Source organism: Pristiophorus japonicus, chromosome 1, assembly GCF_044704955.1.
Source record: "Pristiophorus japonicus isolate sPriJap1 chromosome 1, sPriJap1.hap1, whole genome shotgun sequence".
Classification (NCBI taxonomy): Eukaryota; Metazoa; Chordata; class Chondrichthyes; family Pristiophoridae; genus Pristiophorus; species Pristiophorus japonicus.
Window position 1 is genome coordinate 334,142,083 of NC_091977.1, and position 15,791 is coordinate 334,157,873.

At 47.7% G+C, this 15,791-nt stretch overlaps 1 protein-coding gene across 1 annotated transcript in view; it reads right to left on the reverse strand.

Annotated features, from left to right (window-relative positions):
- Positions 1–15,791, reverse strand: part of gpr141 (G protein-coupled receptor 141) — an 89,896-nt gene that overhangs the window by 26,064 nt on the left and 48,041 nt on the right. The window contains exons 5-7 of the mRNA XM_070881498.1: positions 11,676–11,734; positions 7,832–7,959; positions 6,879–6,941 (exon numbers count right to left, since the gene is read on the reverse strand). Of these exons, the coding sequence (XP_070737599.1) occupies positions 6,879–6,941; positions 7,832–7,959; positions 11,676–11,734 (250 nt within the window). The remainder of the gene's footprint in view (positions 1–6,878; positions 6,942–7,831; positions 7,960–11,675; positions 11,735–15,791) is intronic.

Here is a 15,791-nt window from a genome sequence, read left to right on the forward strand (position 1 = left end):
TGCTTAGGGAGTCTCGTATCTGGCATGCGTACCATGTGGCCTGCCCAGCGAAGCTGATCGAGTGTGGTCAGTGGTTCAATACTGGGGTTGTTAGCCTGGTCGAGGACACTGATGTTGGTGCGCCTGTCCTCCCAGGGATTTGCAAGATCTTGCGGAGACATCGTTGGTGATATGTCTCCAGCGACTTGAGGTGCCTTCTATACATCGTCCATGCTTCAGATCCATACAGGAAGGCGAGTATTACTGCAGCCCTATAGACCATGAGCTTGGTGGTAGATTTGAGAGCCTGGTCTTCAAACAATCTTTTCCTCAGACGGCCGAAGACTGCACTGGCGCATTGGAGGCGATGCTGAATCTCCTCATCAATGTCTGCCTTTGTTGATAAGAGGCTCCCGAGATATGGGAAATGGTCCACGTTGTCCAGGGCCGCACCATGGATCTTGATGATTGGAGGGCAGTGCTGTGCAGTGGTGACAGGCTGGTGGAGGACCTTTGTCTTACGGATGTTAAGCATAAGACCCATGCTTTCATATGCCTCAGTGAATACGTTGACTATATCCTGGAGTTCAGCCTCTGAATGTGCACAGACGCAGGCGTCGTCCGCATACTGCAGCTCAACGACTGAGGTTGGGGTGATCTTGGACCTGGCCTGGAGGCAGCGTAGGTTAAACAGCTTTCCACTAGTTCTGTAGTTTAGTTCCACTCCAGCAGGGAGCTTGTTGATTGTGAGGTGGAGCATGGCGGCGAGGAAGATGGAGAAGAGGGTTGGAGCGATGATGCAGCCCTGTTTGACCCCGGTCCGGACATGGATTGGGTCTGTAATGGATCTGTTGGTAAGGATCACGGCCTGCATGTCATCGTGAAGCAGGCGAAGGATGTTGACAAACTTTTGGGGGCATCCGAAACGGAGGAGGACGCTCCATAGACCCACACGGTTGACAGTGTCAAAGGGCTTTGTAAGATCGAAAAAGGCCATGTATAAGGGCTGGCGCTGCTCCCTGCATTTTTTCTGCAACTGTCGCACTGCAAAGATCATGTCCGTTGTGCCCCGTAGGGGACAAAATTCGCAATGTGATTCCGGGAGGAGCTCCTCAGCCACAGGGAGAAAACGATTGAGGAGAACTCAAGCGACAACTTTCCCAGTGGCTGAAGCAGGGAGATTCCCCTGTAGTTGCCGCAGTCAGACTTGTCCCCTTTTAAAAAAATGGTCACAATCACTGCATCTCTCAGATCTCCCGGCATGCTCTCCTCCCTCCATGTATCCATGCCAAAAGCGCATCTCCGTCACTAAGGAAGACATGAATAACCTCCCCAAAATACTAGGGGACCGAGGATCTAGCGAGAAGGGGGAACTGAGAGAAATCCTTATTAGTCAGGAAATGGTGTTATGGAAATTGAAGGCACTGAAGGCCGATAAATCCCCGGGGCCTGATAGTCTGCATCCCAGAGCACTTAAAGAAGTAGACCTAGAAATAGTGGATGCATTGGTGATCATTTTTCAACAGTCTATCGACTCTGGATAGGTTCCTATGGACTGGAGGGTAGCTAATGTAACACCACGTTTTAAAAAAGGAGGGGGAGAGAAAATAGGTAATTATAGACCGGTTAGCCTAACATCAGTAGTGGGGAAAATGTTGGAATCAATTATTAAAGATGAAATAGCAGCACATTTGGAAAGCAGTGACGGGATCGGTCCAAGTCAGCATGGATTTATGAAAGGGAAATCCTGCTTGACAAATCTTCTAGAATGTTTTGAGGATGTAACGAGCAGAGTGGACAAGGGAGAACTAGTGGATGTGGTGTATTTGGACTTTAAAAAGGCTTTTGACAAGGTTCCACACAAGAGATTGGTGTGCAAAATTAAAGCACATGGTATTGGGGGTAATGTACTAACGTGAATAGAGAACTGGTTGGCAGATAGGAAGCAGAGTCAGGATAAATGGGTCCTTTTCAGAATGGCAGGCAGTGACTAGTGGGGTACCGCAGGGCTCAGTGCTGGGACCCCAGCTATTTACAATATACATTTATGATTTAGATGAGGGAATTGAGTGTAATATCTCCAAGTTTGCAGATGACACTAAGCTGGGTGGCAGTGTGGCAGTGTGAGCTGTGAGGAGGACGTTAAAAGACTGCAGGGTGACTTGGACAGGTTAAGTGAGTGGGCAAGCGCGTGGCAGATGCAGTATAATGTGGATAAATGTGAGGTTATCCATTTTGGTGGCAAAAATACGAAGGCAGAATATTATCTGAATGGCGGCAGATTAGGAAAAGGAGAGGTGCAGCGAGACCTGGGTGTCATTGTAAATCAGTCATTGAAAGTTGGCAGGCAAGTTCAGCAGGCGGTGAAGAAGGCAAATGGTATGTTGGCCTTCATAGCTAGGGGATTTGAGTATAGGAGCAGGGAGGTCCTACTGCAGTTGTACAGGGCCTTAGTGAGGCCTCAACTGGAATATTGTGTTCAGTTTTGGTCTCCTAATCTGAGGAAGGATGTTCTTGCTATTGAGGGAGTGCAGCGAAGGTTAACCAGACGATTCCCGGGATGGCAGGACTGACATATGAGGAGCAACTGGATCGACTGGGCCTGTATTCTCTGGCGTTTAGAAGGATGAGAGGGGATCTCATAAAAACATATAAAATTCTGACGGGACTGGACAGGTTAGATGCAGGAAGAACGTTCCCAATGTTGAGGAAGTCCAGAACCAGGGAACAAGCCATTTAGGACTGAGATGAGGGAGAACTTCTTCACTCAGAGAGTTGTTAACTTGTGGAATACCCTACTGCAGAGAGTTGTTGATGCCAGTTCATTGGATATATTCAAGAAGGAGTTAGATATGGCCCTTATGGCTAAAGGGATCAAGGGGTATGGAGAGAAAGCAGAAAAGGGGTTCTGAGGTGAATAATCAGCTATGATCTTATTGAATGGTGGTGCAGGCTCGAAGGGCAGAATGGCCTACTCCTGCAACTATTTTCTATGTTTCTATGTTTCTCTGTTTCAGTTTAGCCAGGAAAATAATCTTCAACTGTCATCAGTGACAAGCAGATCACAGGCTGCACATAATGTGAGGCAAAGCTGGTCAATCAACAATCAAAAGATGCATCTGGCAGCTTTTGCGCTGAGCAAGGCCAGCCCGAGTGGTCCAGGACTTAGGAATGACGATATGTGTCATGTATGTAACCTTTATGTAACAACACTGCAATACTGTATATACGTAAGAAATGCACACCTTGATCACAGGGGGTGAACTTGTGGGAGACACTCCTCATCTGGTCACCCAGGTATATAAAGATAGGTCCCACGCAGGGTGATCACTTCTTGGTCCTGTGAATAAAGGTTCAGGTCATGGAGTGATCTTGTTTATAGAATGTGCCTCGTGTGGATTTGTGGTATTGTGTAAGGACTTTACATTGGCGACGAGAAACGGGAATCAACGACCCACGAGAATGGCCATCGGCAGCACAGATGAACGGCACTGTGTTGGTGAGGACTGGGACGATTTCATTGAGAGGCGCCAGCAGAGTTTTGTCACGAAGGACTGGCTGGGAGATGCAATGGCTGACAAGCGAAGGGTTCTTCTGCTGACCAGCTGTGGACCTAAGACTTATGCGCTCATGAAAGACTTGCTGGCACCCGAGAAGCTGGTGGACAAAACCTTCGAAGGGCTCAGCAAACTAATCGGTGAGCACCTCAAACCGGCGAGCAGCATACACATGGCCTGACACAGATTCTATACCCACCGACGTCGGGAAGGACAGAGCATACCGGATTTTGTTGCGGACCTCCGGCGCTTGGCCAGACTCTGTAAGTTCACAGACGCCTGCAGGGGGGAGATGCTAAGGGATTTCTTTATTGAGGGCATCGGTCATGCTGGGATTTTCAGAAAGCTAATTGAGACCAAGGACTTGACCTTGGAAGCGGCGGCGTTGATGGCTCAGACTTTTATGACGGGGGAGGAGGAAACCAAGATAATATACGCGGGCAATTCTGCCTCCAGGGAGTCAATATCATAAACGCGACACAGAGCCCCACAGGCTGGCAAGGGCAGTTAACACACCCCAGGCAGCAATAGACCCAAGAGTAAGTCTCCAATAGAGACAATGGCAGGCTGAATGGACATTTACGCCCCCCCCCCAGTGGACAATTCGGCCCGGGATGGGGCCATTGACACCCACTAACAGGGTGCTCAAGAGCAGTCAAAGGGACAATCAGCGAGGAATGCCTTGTAACAGCTCTTTTGTTCACAACAATGGGAATCTCAGTTCATGCTGGAAGTGTGGGGGCAGACATGCTGCCAGTACTTGCAGGTTTCAACAGCTCGTCTTCAGAAATTGTAACCTCAGTGGCCATTTAGCCAGAATGTGCAGAAAGCCTGTAACCAGGCTAATATACGAGGCGGATGAACCAGATGAGGGGTCTGTGAGGCAGGATGATGCTTGGGGCAAATCAATGGACGCTGAAGTTCAGCAGGTTCATGTGGCAAACATACACAGCGCATATATCAAAATGCCACCTATGATGATGAAAGCCCTATTAAACGGCATCCCTGTACACATGGAGCTGGACACGGGGGGCCAGCCAGTCACTCATGAGTGTTCAACAATTCGAAAAGCTGTGGCCACTCAAAGCCAGCAGACCCAAACTAGAATGCATTGAGAAGCAATTACAGACGTACACCAAAGAAATCATTCCAGTGCTAGGCAGTGCAATGTTGGCGGTCACACACAATGGATCGGTGAACCGGCTGCTGTTCTGGTTTGTCCCGGGCAATGGTCCCGCAATGTTAGGGAGGAGCTGGTTAGCTGAGATGAACTGGAAATGGGGGGATGTGCACGTCATGTCATCTGTGGAGTGAAGTTCATGCTCACAGGTCCTACAGCAATTTGAGTCACTATTTCAACCTGGCATCGGGACGTTCAAAGGTACCAAAGTAGTGATACGCATCACGCCGGACGCCAGACCAGTGCACCACAAAGCCAGAGCTGTGCCGTATGTGACGCAGGAGAAAATTGAGAGCGAGTTGGACCGGTTGCTGAGAGAGGGCATCATCTCGCCCGTTGAATTCAGTGACTGGGCAAGCCCCATCGTTCCCGTCCTAAAAGCGGATGGCTAGGTCAGGATCTGTGGCGACTACAAGGCCACTATCACCGAGTGTCCCTACAATACCAATACCCGCTCCCGAGAGCGGAGGACCTTTTTGCCACGCTTGCAGGCGGCAAGCAGTTCACCAAGTTGGACCTCAATTCAGCCGACATGACCCAGGAACTGGCCGAAGAATCCAAGCTACTGACCACCATCACCACGCACAAGGGGCTGTTTGTCTACAACAGGTGAGCGTTTGGCATTCGATCAGCGGCCACTACCTTTCAAAGGAACGTGGAAAGCCTGCTCAAATCCATTCCTGGAACAATCGTATTTCAGGACGACATCCTCATCGTGACACCGAGGAACACCTCCACAACCTGGAGGAGGTGCTATGCCGACTGGACCGGGTAGGCCTGCGACTCAAGAAGTCTAAGTGTGTGTTTTTGGCTCCCGAGGTCAAGTTTCTGGGCAGGAGGGTTGTTGCAGACGGGATTCGGCCTACCGAATCCAAAACGGAGGCGATTCGACGAGCGCCCAGGCCCGGCAACACATTGGAGTTGCGTTCATTTCTGGGACTCTTGAACTATTTCGGGAACTTTCTGCCGAACTTAAGCACATTGTTGAAGCTGCTACATGTGCTCCTGCATAAGGGTTGTGATTGGATTTGGGGGGACTATCAGGAACGGGCTTTCAATCGGAACCTACTTTGTTCAAATAAGTTGTTGACCCTGTACGACCCCCGTAAGAAATTGGTTCTGACATGTGATACATCATCCTATGGGGTTGGGTGCGTGTTGCAGCAGGGTAACACTGAGGGCCAACTACAACCTGTGGCTTATGCCGCCAGGTCGCTCTCTCAAGCTGAATGGGGATATGGGATGGTTGAGAAGGAAGCACTCACATGTGTCTATGGGGTGAAAAAGATGCATCAGTACCTTTTTACCAGGAGGTTCGAATTAGAAACGGACCTGATGCTCCAGAGTGAATCCACCCTCAGCTCCAAGTCCGCAACGCGGTCCGTCAGGAGCTGGAGGCGGATACACTTGACGTGTCCCTGAGTTCCCACATGGTACAGGAGGAGCATATCACGTGACCGAGCTCTCCTGCCATGACTTAACCCTTAGATACGCTTAATTTGGTGACAACAATGTTAACAGGTTACTTACTGATATAAAAAAGAAAAAGAAAAGCTACTCACCAATCACCAGCCAATCACTTACCCCTTTGGCTGTGACGTCACCTTTTGATTTCTTTCTACTTCCTTTTTGCTTTTTCTCCTGGCTGGAGCTGTACAAGCTGGGCCTTTATAGGCCTCTCCACACACCCCGGACTCGCGCTGCTCGAATTGCCGCTCCTCCTCCGACGTTGGGCCTTTGTAGGCCTCTCCACGCACCCCGGACTCGCGCTGCTCGAACTGCCGCTCCTCCTCCGACATTGAGCCTTTGTAGGCCTCTCCACACACCCCGGACTCCTGCTGCTCGAACTGCCGCTCCTCCCCCGACGTTGGGCCTTTATAGGCCTCTCCACACACCCCGGACTCGCGCTGCTCGAATCTCTGTCCTTCTTGGGCAGGACTACGCAATTGCCCCACAAAATGTAGTCGGTCTGGAAGGATAACTCGTCCTTGCGCCAGTGAAATGATTTAAAATCACTATGCATCTCTCCATACGTGGTTGCCCAGTTTCCACTTAATACAGTGTTTCACCTGGGACAGCAGTAGGTCTTGGCTGGTCCAGATTCTTATCTGGCGCTCCGTTACGGGTGACCCTTCGTCCTCAGAGGCTTCCATGGCCAATACCAGTTCCACCGGCTGCTCTGCTTCACCCGGCTGAGCGCATCTGCGTAGTTATTGGTGCCTGCTCTGTGGCGGATCGTGTAGTCGTAAGCGGACAGCGTTAATGCCCACCTCTGAATGCGAGCTGAGGCTTTGGTATTAATGCCTTTGCTCTCAGAGAATAACGACGTGAGCAGCTTGTGGTCGGTTTCTAGTTCGAACCGCCAGCCAAATAAGTACTGGTGCATCTTTTTTACCACGTACACACAAGCTAGGGCCTCCTTTTCGACCATGCTGTACCCCTTTTCAGCCTTGAAAAGGCTGCGGGATGCATACGCTATAGTTGGAGCTTACCCGACACATTCGCTTGCTGAAGCACGCACCCGATCCCGTAGGATGATGCATCGCACGCTAAAACAAGATGCCTTCAGGGATCATACAGCGCCAGTAGTTTGTTTGAGTACAATAAGTTTCTGGCCTTCTCGAAGGCAGTTTCTTGATTTTTACCCCAGACCCAGTCATCGTCCTTATGGAGCAGTACATGTAATGGTTCAAGCAAAGTGCTCAGCCCAGGGAGAAAGTTACCGAAGTAGTTCAGTAGTCCTAGGAACGAGCGCAGTTCCGTCGTGCTGCGTGGTCTCGGGGCCTTCTGGATCACCTCCGTCTTGGAGTCTGAGGGTCTGATGCCATCTGCTGCGATTCTCCTTCCCAGGAATTCCACCTCTGGTGCCAAGAAGATGCATTTGGTTCATTTCAACCTTAGACCTACTCGATTTAGTCGGCGTAGCACCTCTTCCAGGTTATGGAGGTGTTCATCGGTGTCGAGTCCCGTGATCAAGATGTCGTCTTGGAAAACGACCGTTCCCGGGACAGATTTCAGCAGGCTCTCCATGTTTCGTTGGAAGATCGCAGCTGCTGAACGGATCCCGAAGGGGCACCGGTTGTATATGAACAGCCCCTTGTGTGTGTTTATGCACGTTAGCTTCTTGGACGATTTTGCCAGCTCCTGGGTCATATACGCCGAGGTGAGGTCCAATTTCGAAAACAGCTTTCCGCCCGACAGGGTCACGAACAAATCTTCCGCCTTGGGTAGTGGGTACTGGTCCTGTAACAATACTCGGTTTGTGGTTACTTTATAATTTCCACAAATTCTAATTGCCCCATCACTTTTAAGAACGAGGACAATGGGACTGGCCCAGTCATTAAATTCCACTGGCGATATGATGCCTTTGCGCTGAAGCCGATCTAGCTCGACTTCTACTTTCTCCCGCATCATGTAAGGGAGCGCTCTGGCTTTGTGGTGAACGGGTCTCACGTCTGGGCTGAGGTGAATTGTCACCTTGGCCCCTGTGAAGCTGCCGATGCCAGGCTGGAACAGTGACGGAAACTTGTCTAAGACCTGCGCAAACGTGGCTTTCTCCACCGACAATAATGCTTTTACATCGCCCCATTTACAGTTAAAATTCCATAGCCAGCTTCTGCCAAGCAGCATGGGCCCATTACCGGGAACAATCCATAGTGGTAATTTATGCACAGAACCATCATACAGCACCTGAACCATTGCACTTCCGAGGACCGGGATAATCTCTTTGGTGTAGGTGCGCAGCTTCGCGTCGATCGGGCTCAGCCTGGGCCTGTGCGTCTTGTTTGCCCATAACTTCTCGAAGGCCTTCTGGCTCATGATCGATTGGCTCGCACTCGTGTCCAGTTCCATCGGTACCAGTATGCCGTTCAGTTTAATGTTCATCATTATCGGGGGACTCTTGTTGGTAAAGATGTGCACTTCCTGCACGTGCACCCCATGTACCTCCTCCTCCTCGGTCATCTCTGCGCGATCCTCAGGATCTACGCTTGACCTCCCATCCTCCGCTACATATCGAGTTGTAGCACGCTTACACATTCGTTGGAGGTGCCCCATCATTGAGCAACTCTTGCAGACATATTGTTTGAACCTGCACTGGTTTGCGCGATGAGCCCCTCTACAGTGCCAACAGCTTGCTGATGGACTTGCATTCACAGGTACTGATCTCTTCGCATTAGTCCATTGTTGTGGTGAGTGAGTCAGCTCAGGTCGAGCAGAGGTTGCATTAGCTCAGCTGGGGGCACTTCTCCTCTCTGCCGACGAATTTAGCTTATTCATAGTGTTTGGCCCCGGGTGTTTCCGAAGTTGTGAGTAGAGTGGCTTTGTTTCTTCCTTTCTGGCCATGTATGCCTGAGCAATTAGAGTGGCTTTGGCTAGGTCCAAGTCTTCCTCCGCTAGCAATTTGCAGAAAATCCCTTTGTACCCGATTCCCAAAACAAAGAAGTTTCTTGAAATCACTTCAAGAACTGTCCCGAATTTGCTTGGCCCAGCAAGACGCCTTAGCTCAGTGATGAACGCTGCCACGTCCTGGCCTACTCCTCGCCGGTGGGTGTAGAAACGGTACCCTGCCATGAGCGCACTGCGTTTCGGCTTTAGGTGATTTCGAACTAGCTCGCACAGTTCTTCGTAACTTTCCTCAGCGGGTTTCGTTGGGGCCAGTAGGTCCTTGATCAATGCGTATGTCCGTGATCCACAGACCATGAGGAGGACGGCCCTGCGTTTGCTGCCATTTGCAGCTCCCTCTAAGTCTTTCGCGACAAAGCATTGATCCAGCCCGTCAATGAAGTCATCCCAGTCTTCCCCAATGCAATATCGCTTGATGTAGTCAACGGTGGCCATAGCTGCGTGTTAGTTCCTATTCTCGTCGCCAGTTGTTACATATGCTTATCACTATAATAAATCACACATGGCCCATGCTGGAGCTGATCAATCACCTTGTGACTTTTAGGTTTAATGTAAACTCCAAAAGTGAGCACTGCAGGGGGAGCCTGCTTTATATAGGGAGGCAGCATGAGGTGCAGTTATGTGTGCCTCCCGGGCTATTCCCATCTGTTGGCTATTACATGTAATTACATGGTACAATGCATGGTACAGAGTATGGCTGCAAATACATCACAACTTGGTTCCACACACAAAATAGTCCCTTGGCCTTCACTAGAGCACCCAGCTCTGACGTCACTGGCCACGAGCAGGTTAGTGATTTGAACAGCCCTAGCTTCTCTCACCAGGTTCTGTGGGAGAGATCTGCCCCTACGTGATTCGCCCGGCAACATGTTTCTTCCTAATCCAGACCAGCCATCTTGTGTCATAGTATTTCAAAAGTCCTTTGCAGGATGTACAACCAACAGAGATATAAACACAACAGACCAGAGTTGACTTTGTTGACTTACAGCAGTGTGTTCCAGACCCACACCATCCTCTCGATGAAAAAAAGTTCTCCTCAACTCCCCTCTAATCTTCTACCAATTACTTTAAATCTATACCCGCTAGTTATTGACCTTTTTGCTAAGGGAAATAGGTCCTTCCTATCCACAATATCTATTCCCCTCATAATCTTATACACCTCAATTAAGTCTCCCCTCAGCCTCCTTTGTTCCAAAGAAAACAACTCCAGCCTATCCAATCTTTCCTCATAACTAAAATTCTCCAGTCCTGGCAACATCCTTGTAAATCTCCTCTGTACCCTCTCTAGTGCAATCACATCTTTCCTGTAATGTGGTGACCAGAACTTTACGTAGTACAACAGCTGTGGCCTAACTAGTGTTTTATACAGTTCAAACATAACCTCTCTGCTCTTATATTCTATGCCTCGGCTAATAAAGAAAAGTATCCCTTATGCCTTCTTAACCACATTATCTACCTGTCCTGTTACCTTCAGGGATCTGTGGACATGCACTCCAAGGTCCCTCTGTTCCTCCACACTTCTCAGTATCCTACAATTTATTGTGTATTCATTTGCCTTGTTAGCCCTCCCCAAATGCATTACCTCACACTTCTCCGGACTGAATTCTATTTGTCACTTTCCTGTTCACCTGACTAGTCCACTGATATCTTCCTGCAGTCTATAGCTTTCTTCCTAACTATCAACCACATGGCCAATTTTTGTATGATCTGAAAACTTCTTAATCATGCTCCCTACATGAAGTCTAAATCATTGATACATACCACAAAAAGCAAGGGACCTAGTATTGAGCCCTGTGGAACCCCACTGGAAACAGCCTTTCAGTCACTAAAAAACCCATCGACCATTACCCTTTTCATCCTGCCACTGAGCCACATTTGTATCCAAATTGCCATTGTTCCTTGGATCCCATGGTCTTTTACTTTTCTGACCATGTGGGATCTTATCAAAAGCCTTGCTAAAATCCATATAGACTACATCAAATGCACTACCCTCATCAACCCTCCTTGTTACCTCCTCAAAAAATTCAATCAACTTAGTCAGATACAATTATCCCTTAACAAATCCATGATAACTGTCCTTGATTAATCCATGCCTTTCTAAATGATGATTAATACTGTCAAATTGGACAGCTTGTTCAAAGAGTCAGCACAAGCATGATGGGCTGAATGGCCTCCTTCTGTGATGTGGGATTCTATTTCTGTATGATTTGAATGTGATAGAATCCATTTCAGTCACAGGAATGTTTATGCCAACAGACTTATAGCAAATAATAATATTGGCACCTAACATTCTGTCCTGAGTGGCACTCCCAGTGTAACGTGCAAAATTAACGCAGTAAAACAGCGAGGTAAAGAATGAGAAAATGAGCTGGGACCGTACTATCTATTTCCTTATATCAAAATCTTCCCCTGTAAATGCTAGGTCTGCAGCTGCACCCCTTTTAACTTTCACATTTGCAGCACTTCCTGTTGATTTCTCATTCAGTTCATCAGCATTAGAAGTAGAAAAACTCACACTTTGATTTCCACATTTTACATTCAAATATTTGGCTTACCTCAAAATCTGGGATCAAAGCTGATGAGGTGAGCCTAACATTAGCTCTCTGGCAGCAAACTGGCCAAATGAAAACATGTAAATAGATCATCAGTTAAAACAGGAACAGATTTTTTGCAGTCAAGGTAAGAGGAAGTAAGTAATCTAAAAATGTGTATTGGTTTTTACACATGCCAAAATGACTATTTTTTGTAGGTGGAAGAGAGTGGTCTGAAAAGCATGATGCTAACTGTCATGTATCTCACACTACTGTATATAACTGTATCTTACCATGCTATACATGGCTTTAACTAGATATAATCTGTAACCACAAGCATACTTTACCACCAGGGGTGCACTTGCAGGAGACACTGCATACCTGTTCCACAAAGTATATAAAGGCAGGTCTCAGGCAAGTGTGACACTCGAGAGCTGTGAAATAAAAGTGCAGATCCAGAGTGACCTTGACTTCAGCATGTGCCTCGTGTAAGTCTGTACTGCAGGGTCAGGACTTTACACTAACTCTCACATTTTTACAGTGATAATATTCAGAGATACGCTGGTTCATATCAAAGAATAAAACACTGCAGCAGGTACTTCTGGAGTAGAATAATTCCTAATGGACCCTTATTGCTTTTTCTAATGTTCAATGACTGTTATAAAATTTTGACATAAATGAAGTCCTCAACTTGCCCCTGGGGGCTCGCATTGGATCTGATTACTGTAGGGGCATTCCTGGGCTCCTGTTCCTTTCTCAGATAAAGTCATAGAGTATTTGTGGCACAGAAGGAGGCCATTTGGCCCATCGAGTTCATGCCGGCTCTCTGTAGAGGAATCCAGTCAGTCCCATTCCCCTGCTCTATCATAGCCCTGCAAGTTTATCTCCCTCAAGTGCCCATCCAATTTCCTTTTGAAATTATTGATCATCTCCGCTTCCACCACCCCCGTCGGTAGTGAGTCCCTGGTCAATATCACTCGCTAACGAAGTTCTTCCTCACATCCCCCCTGTATCTCTTTCCCAAAACCTTAAATCTGTGTCCCCTAATTCTTGTCCCCTAGTCCCATCAGCTAATGGGAGCAACCTTTCACTGTCTACCTTATCCAAACCTGTTGTAATCTTGTACACCTTTATCAAATCTCTCCTCAACCTCCTTTGCTCCAATAATAACAACCCCAGCTTCTCCAACCTAACCTTGTAGCTAAAATCCCTCATCCCTGGAACAATTCCGGTAAATCTCCTCTGCACCCTCTCAAGAACTTTCACATCTTTCCTAAAGTGTGGTGACCAGACTGGACGCAATACTTGCTATATTAAATTCCATCTGCCACTTGTCTGCCCATTCTGCTAGCCTATCTATGCCCTGTTGCAGTCGATTGGTATCATCCTCACTGTTTGCCATACCTCCAAGTTTGTAGCATCAGCAAATTTTGAAATTTTACTCTGTATTCCAATATCCAAGCACTGTCCCTTGGGGAACACCACAGCTTACCATCCTCCAGTTTGAAAAACAACCATTTACCACGACTCGCTGTTTACTGTCCCTAAGCCAATTTCTTATCCAAACTGAAACTGATCCTCCTATTCCATGAGCCTCAATTTTGTTAACCAGCCTTTTAAGTGGTACTTTGTCAAATGCTTTCTTACAATCCATATAGACAACATCCACTGCATTACCTTCATCAACTTTCTCTGTTATTTCATCAAAAAATTGAATTAGATTAGTCAAACACAATCTGGGTCCTCCCGAAACGGGTCGCAACTACCGCTTTTGAAGTGATTTCGCCGCCACGGCAGATGAGGTGGCCTCTTTCACGAAATTCAGCTCTTTGTCTTTTTCTTTGAAGCGGGCTGGAAGTCGGTCATAATGGGGTCGGCAGTGCGGCGGTGAGCACTCTAGAGGGGCGGAAGTGGAGGCGGGACGGAGTCTCCGCCACAGTCAGTCATCAGCCTGGCGCTGATGACGTCGTGACGCCCGTGCATCACAACGTCTCTCCCGTTCACTTAAAGGGGAGAGCCGCTGCGAGCTCTGCCATTATTTGAATTAGGTCCACTGGGCCACCAGGGCGGGTTTCGGCAGGGCCAGCAGCCTGGCAGCCAAATGGGGGTGCCAGGCTACCTGTTGGCGGCCCGGCCGAACCCGAGGGAATAATTATCGGCCGACCTGGCAGTCGGCCAACAAAGAAAATAAAATGACAGCTGCAGCAGTGCGCTCTCCCCTTGAAGAAACATCACACACACTTCCAACACAGTGCACCGACAGAAAAAGCTGTCTGGGGCACCGCTCGGCGGCCCGAAGATTTTAGGAACTAAATTTTGCTGGAAGTGCGGGAGATTGGCGGTGCACTCTTTGATGACGCACTTAGAAGGGGTCGGCAACAGCAGGGCGGAAATGGGAACCGCCGGAAAAACCACTGAGGTGAATTTCACTAGCGGCGGACATTCGACCGCAAATCAGCAGCCACTGGACTCCGCCGCTTGGCTGCCGCTTTCTGGCGGTAGAAGGCCTTTTCGGGAGGCTGAATTTTGGCCCATCTGCTTTTACAAATCCGTGCTGGCTCTCCTTATTTAACTTAAACCTCTCCAAATGTTTATACATTTTTTCCCTGATTATTGTTACGAAAACCTTACCCACCACTGATATTAAACTGATTGGCCTGTAGTTACTGGGATTTTCCCACACCCTTTCTTGAACAAGGGTATCAGCTTGCCATAATTCTCTGACACCTCCCCCATATCTAGGGAAGATTGGAAGATTATGGCAAGCCCTTCCGCTATCTCCATCCCCACTTCCCTTAGCAATCTGGGATGTAAGCCATCCGGACCAGGTGACTTATCCACTGTAAGCATAACCAGCCTTTCCAGTACATCCTGCATATCAATTTTCACTCCATTCATTACCTCTTCCCCCAATATTTTGTCAGCATCCTCTTCCTTAGTAAACACTGATATCAAGTATTCATTAACTATTCAAGCCCAGTCCTATGCCTCTAAGCATATATGACCTTTTTTGTCCCTAATAGGCCCCACCACGCCGTTTCCTAACTGCTTACTACTTACATGCCTGTATAAGATTTTGGGGTTCCCTTTTATGTTAATTGCTATTCTATTCTCATATTTTCTCTTTGCTAGTTTTATTTTCCTCTTCACTTCCCCTCACAACTTATTGTTTTTGGCCTGATTTTCACTTGAAGAATTCACCTGACACGCACCTTACATCCTCTTTTTTGTTTCATCGTATTCTCTATCTCCCTTGTCATTCAAGGAGCCCTGGCTTTGGTTCCCCTACCTTACCCTCTTGTTGGAATGTACCCAGCCTGTACCTGAAATATCTTCACCTTAAAGATCACCCATTGTTCTGTTACAGTGTTTCCTGTCAACTTTGGTTCCATTTTACCCTAGCTTGATCCCCTTTCATCACATTGAAGTTAGCCCTCTTCCAATTTAGAAGTTCTACTTTAGATTGTTCCTTGCTCTTCTCCATTACTAATCTAAACCTTATGATACGATGATCACTCATACCCAAGTGTTCTCCCACACTTGGTCTGCTTGGCCCACCTCATTCCCCAGCACCAGATCCAGCAATGCCTCATTCCTAGATCTCCTGAACACATTTCAGAAATTCCTCCCCCTCGTTATCCCAATCGATATTTGGGTAATTAAAGTCCCCCAGTATCACCACTTTATAGTTCTTGCACATCTCTGTGATTTCTCTGCAGATTTGCTCCTCTATCTCTTTCACTATTTGGAGGCCCATAGAATACCCACAATAGCATGATTATAGATTTTTTGCTTCTCAACTCTAACCAAATGGATTCCGTCCTTGCCCTCTCAAGGAGATTCTCTCTTTCCAACACTACAATGTCTTCCCTAATCAGTACTGCCACCCCACCTCCCTTTTCTCCTTCCCTATCTTTTCTGAACACCTTGCAACCATGAATATTAAGCACCCAGTCCTCACCATTTTTAAGCCACATTTACGTTATTGCCACTACATCATATTTCCACATGAATAATTGTGCCTGGAGCTCACCAACCTTATTCACTACATTTTGTGCATTTACATATATTCATTCTAAATCAGTCTTTGTATTCTTCGTAGTCCTTTTTAGTCTGATCCTATCTAATATGGTACTACTT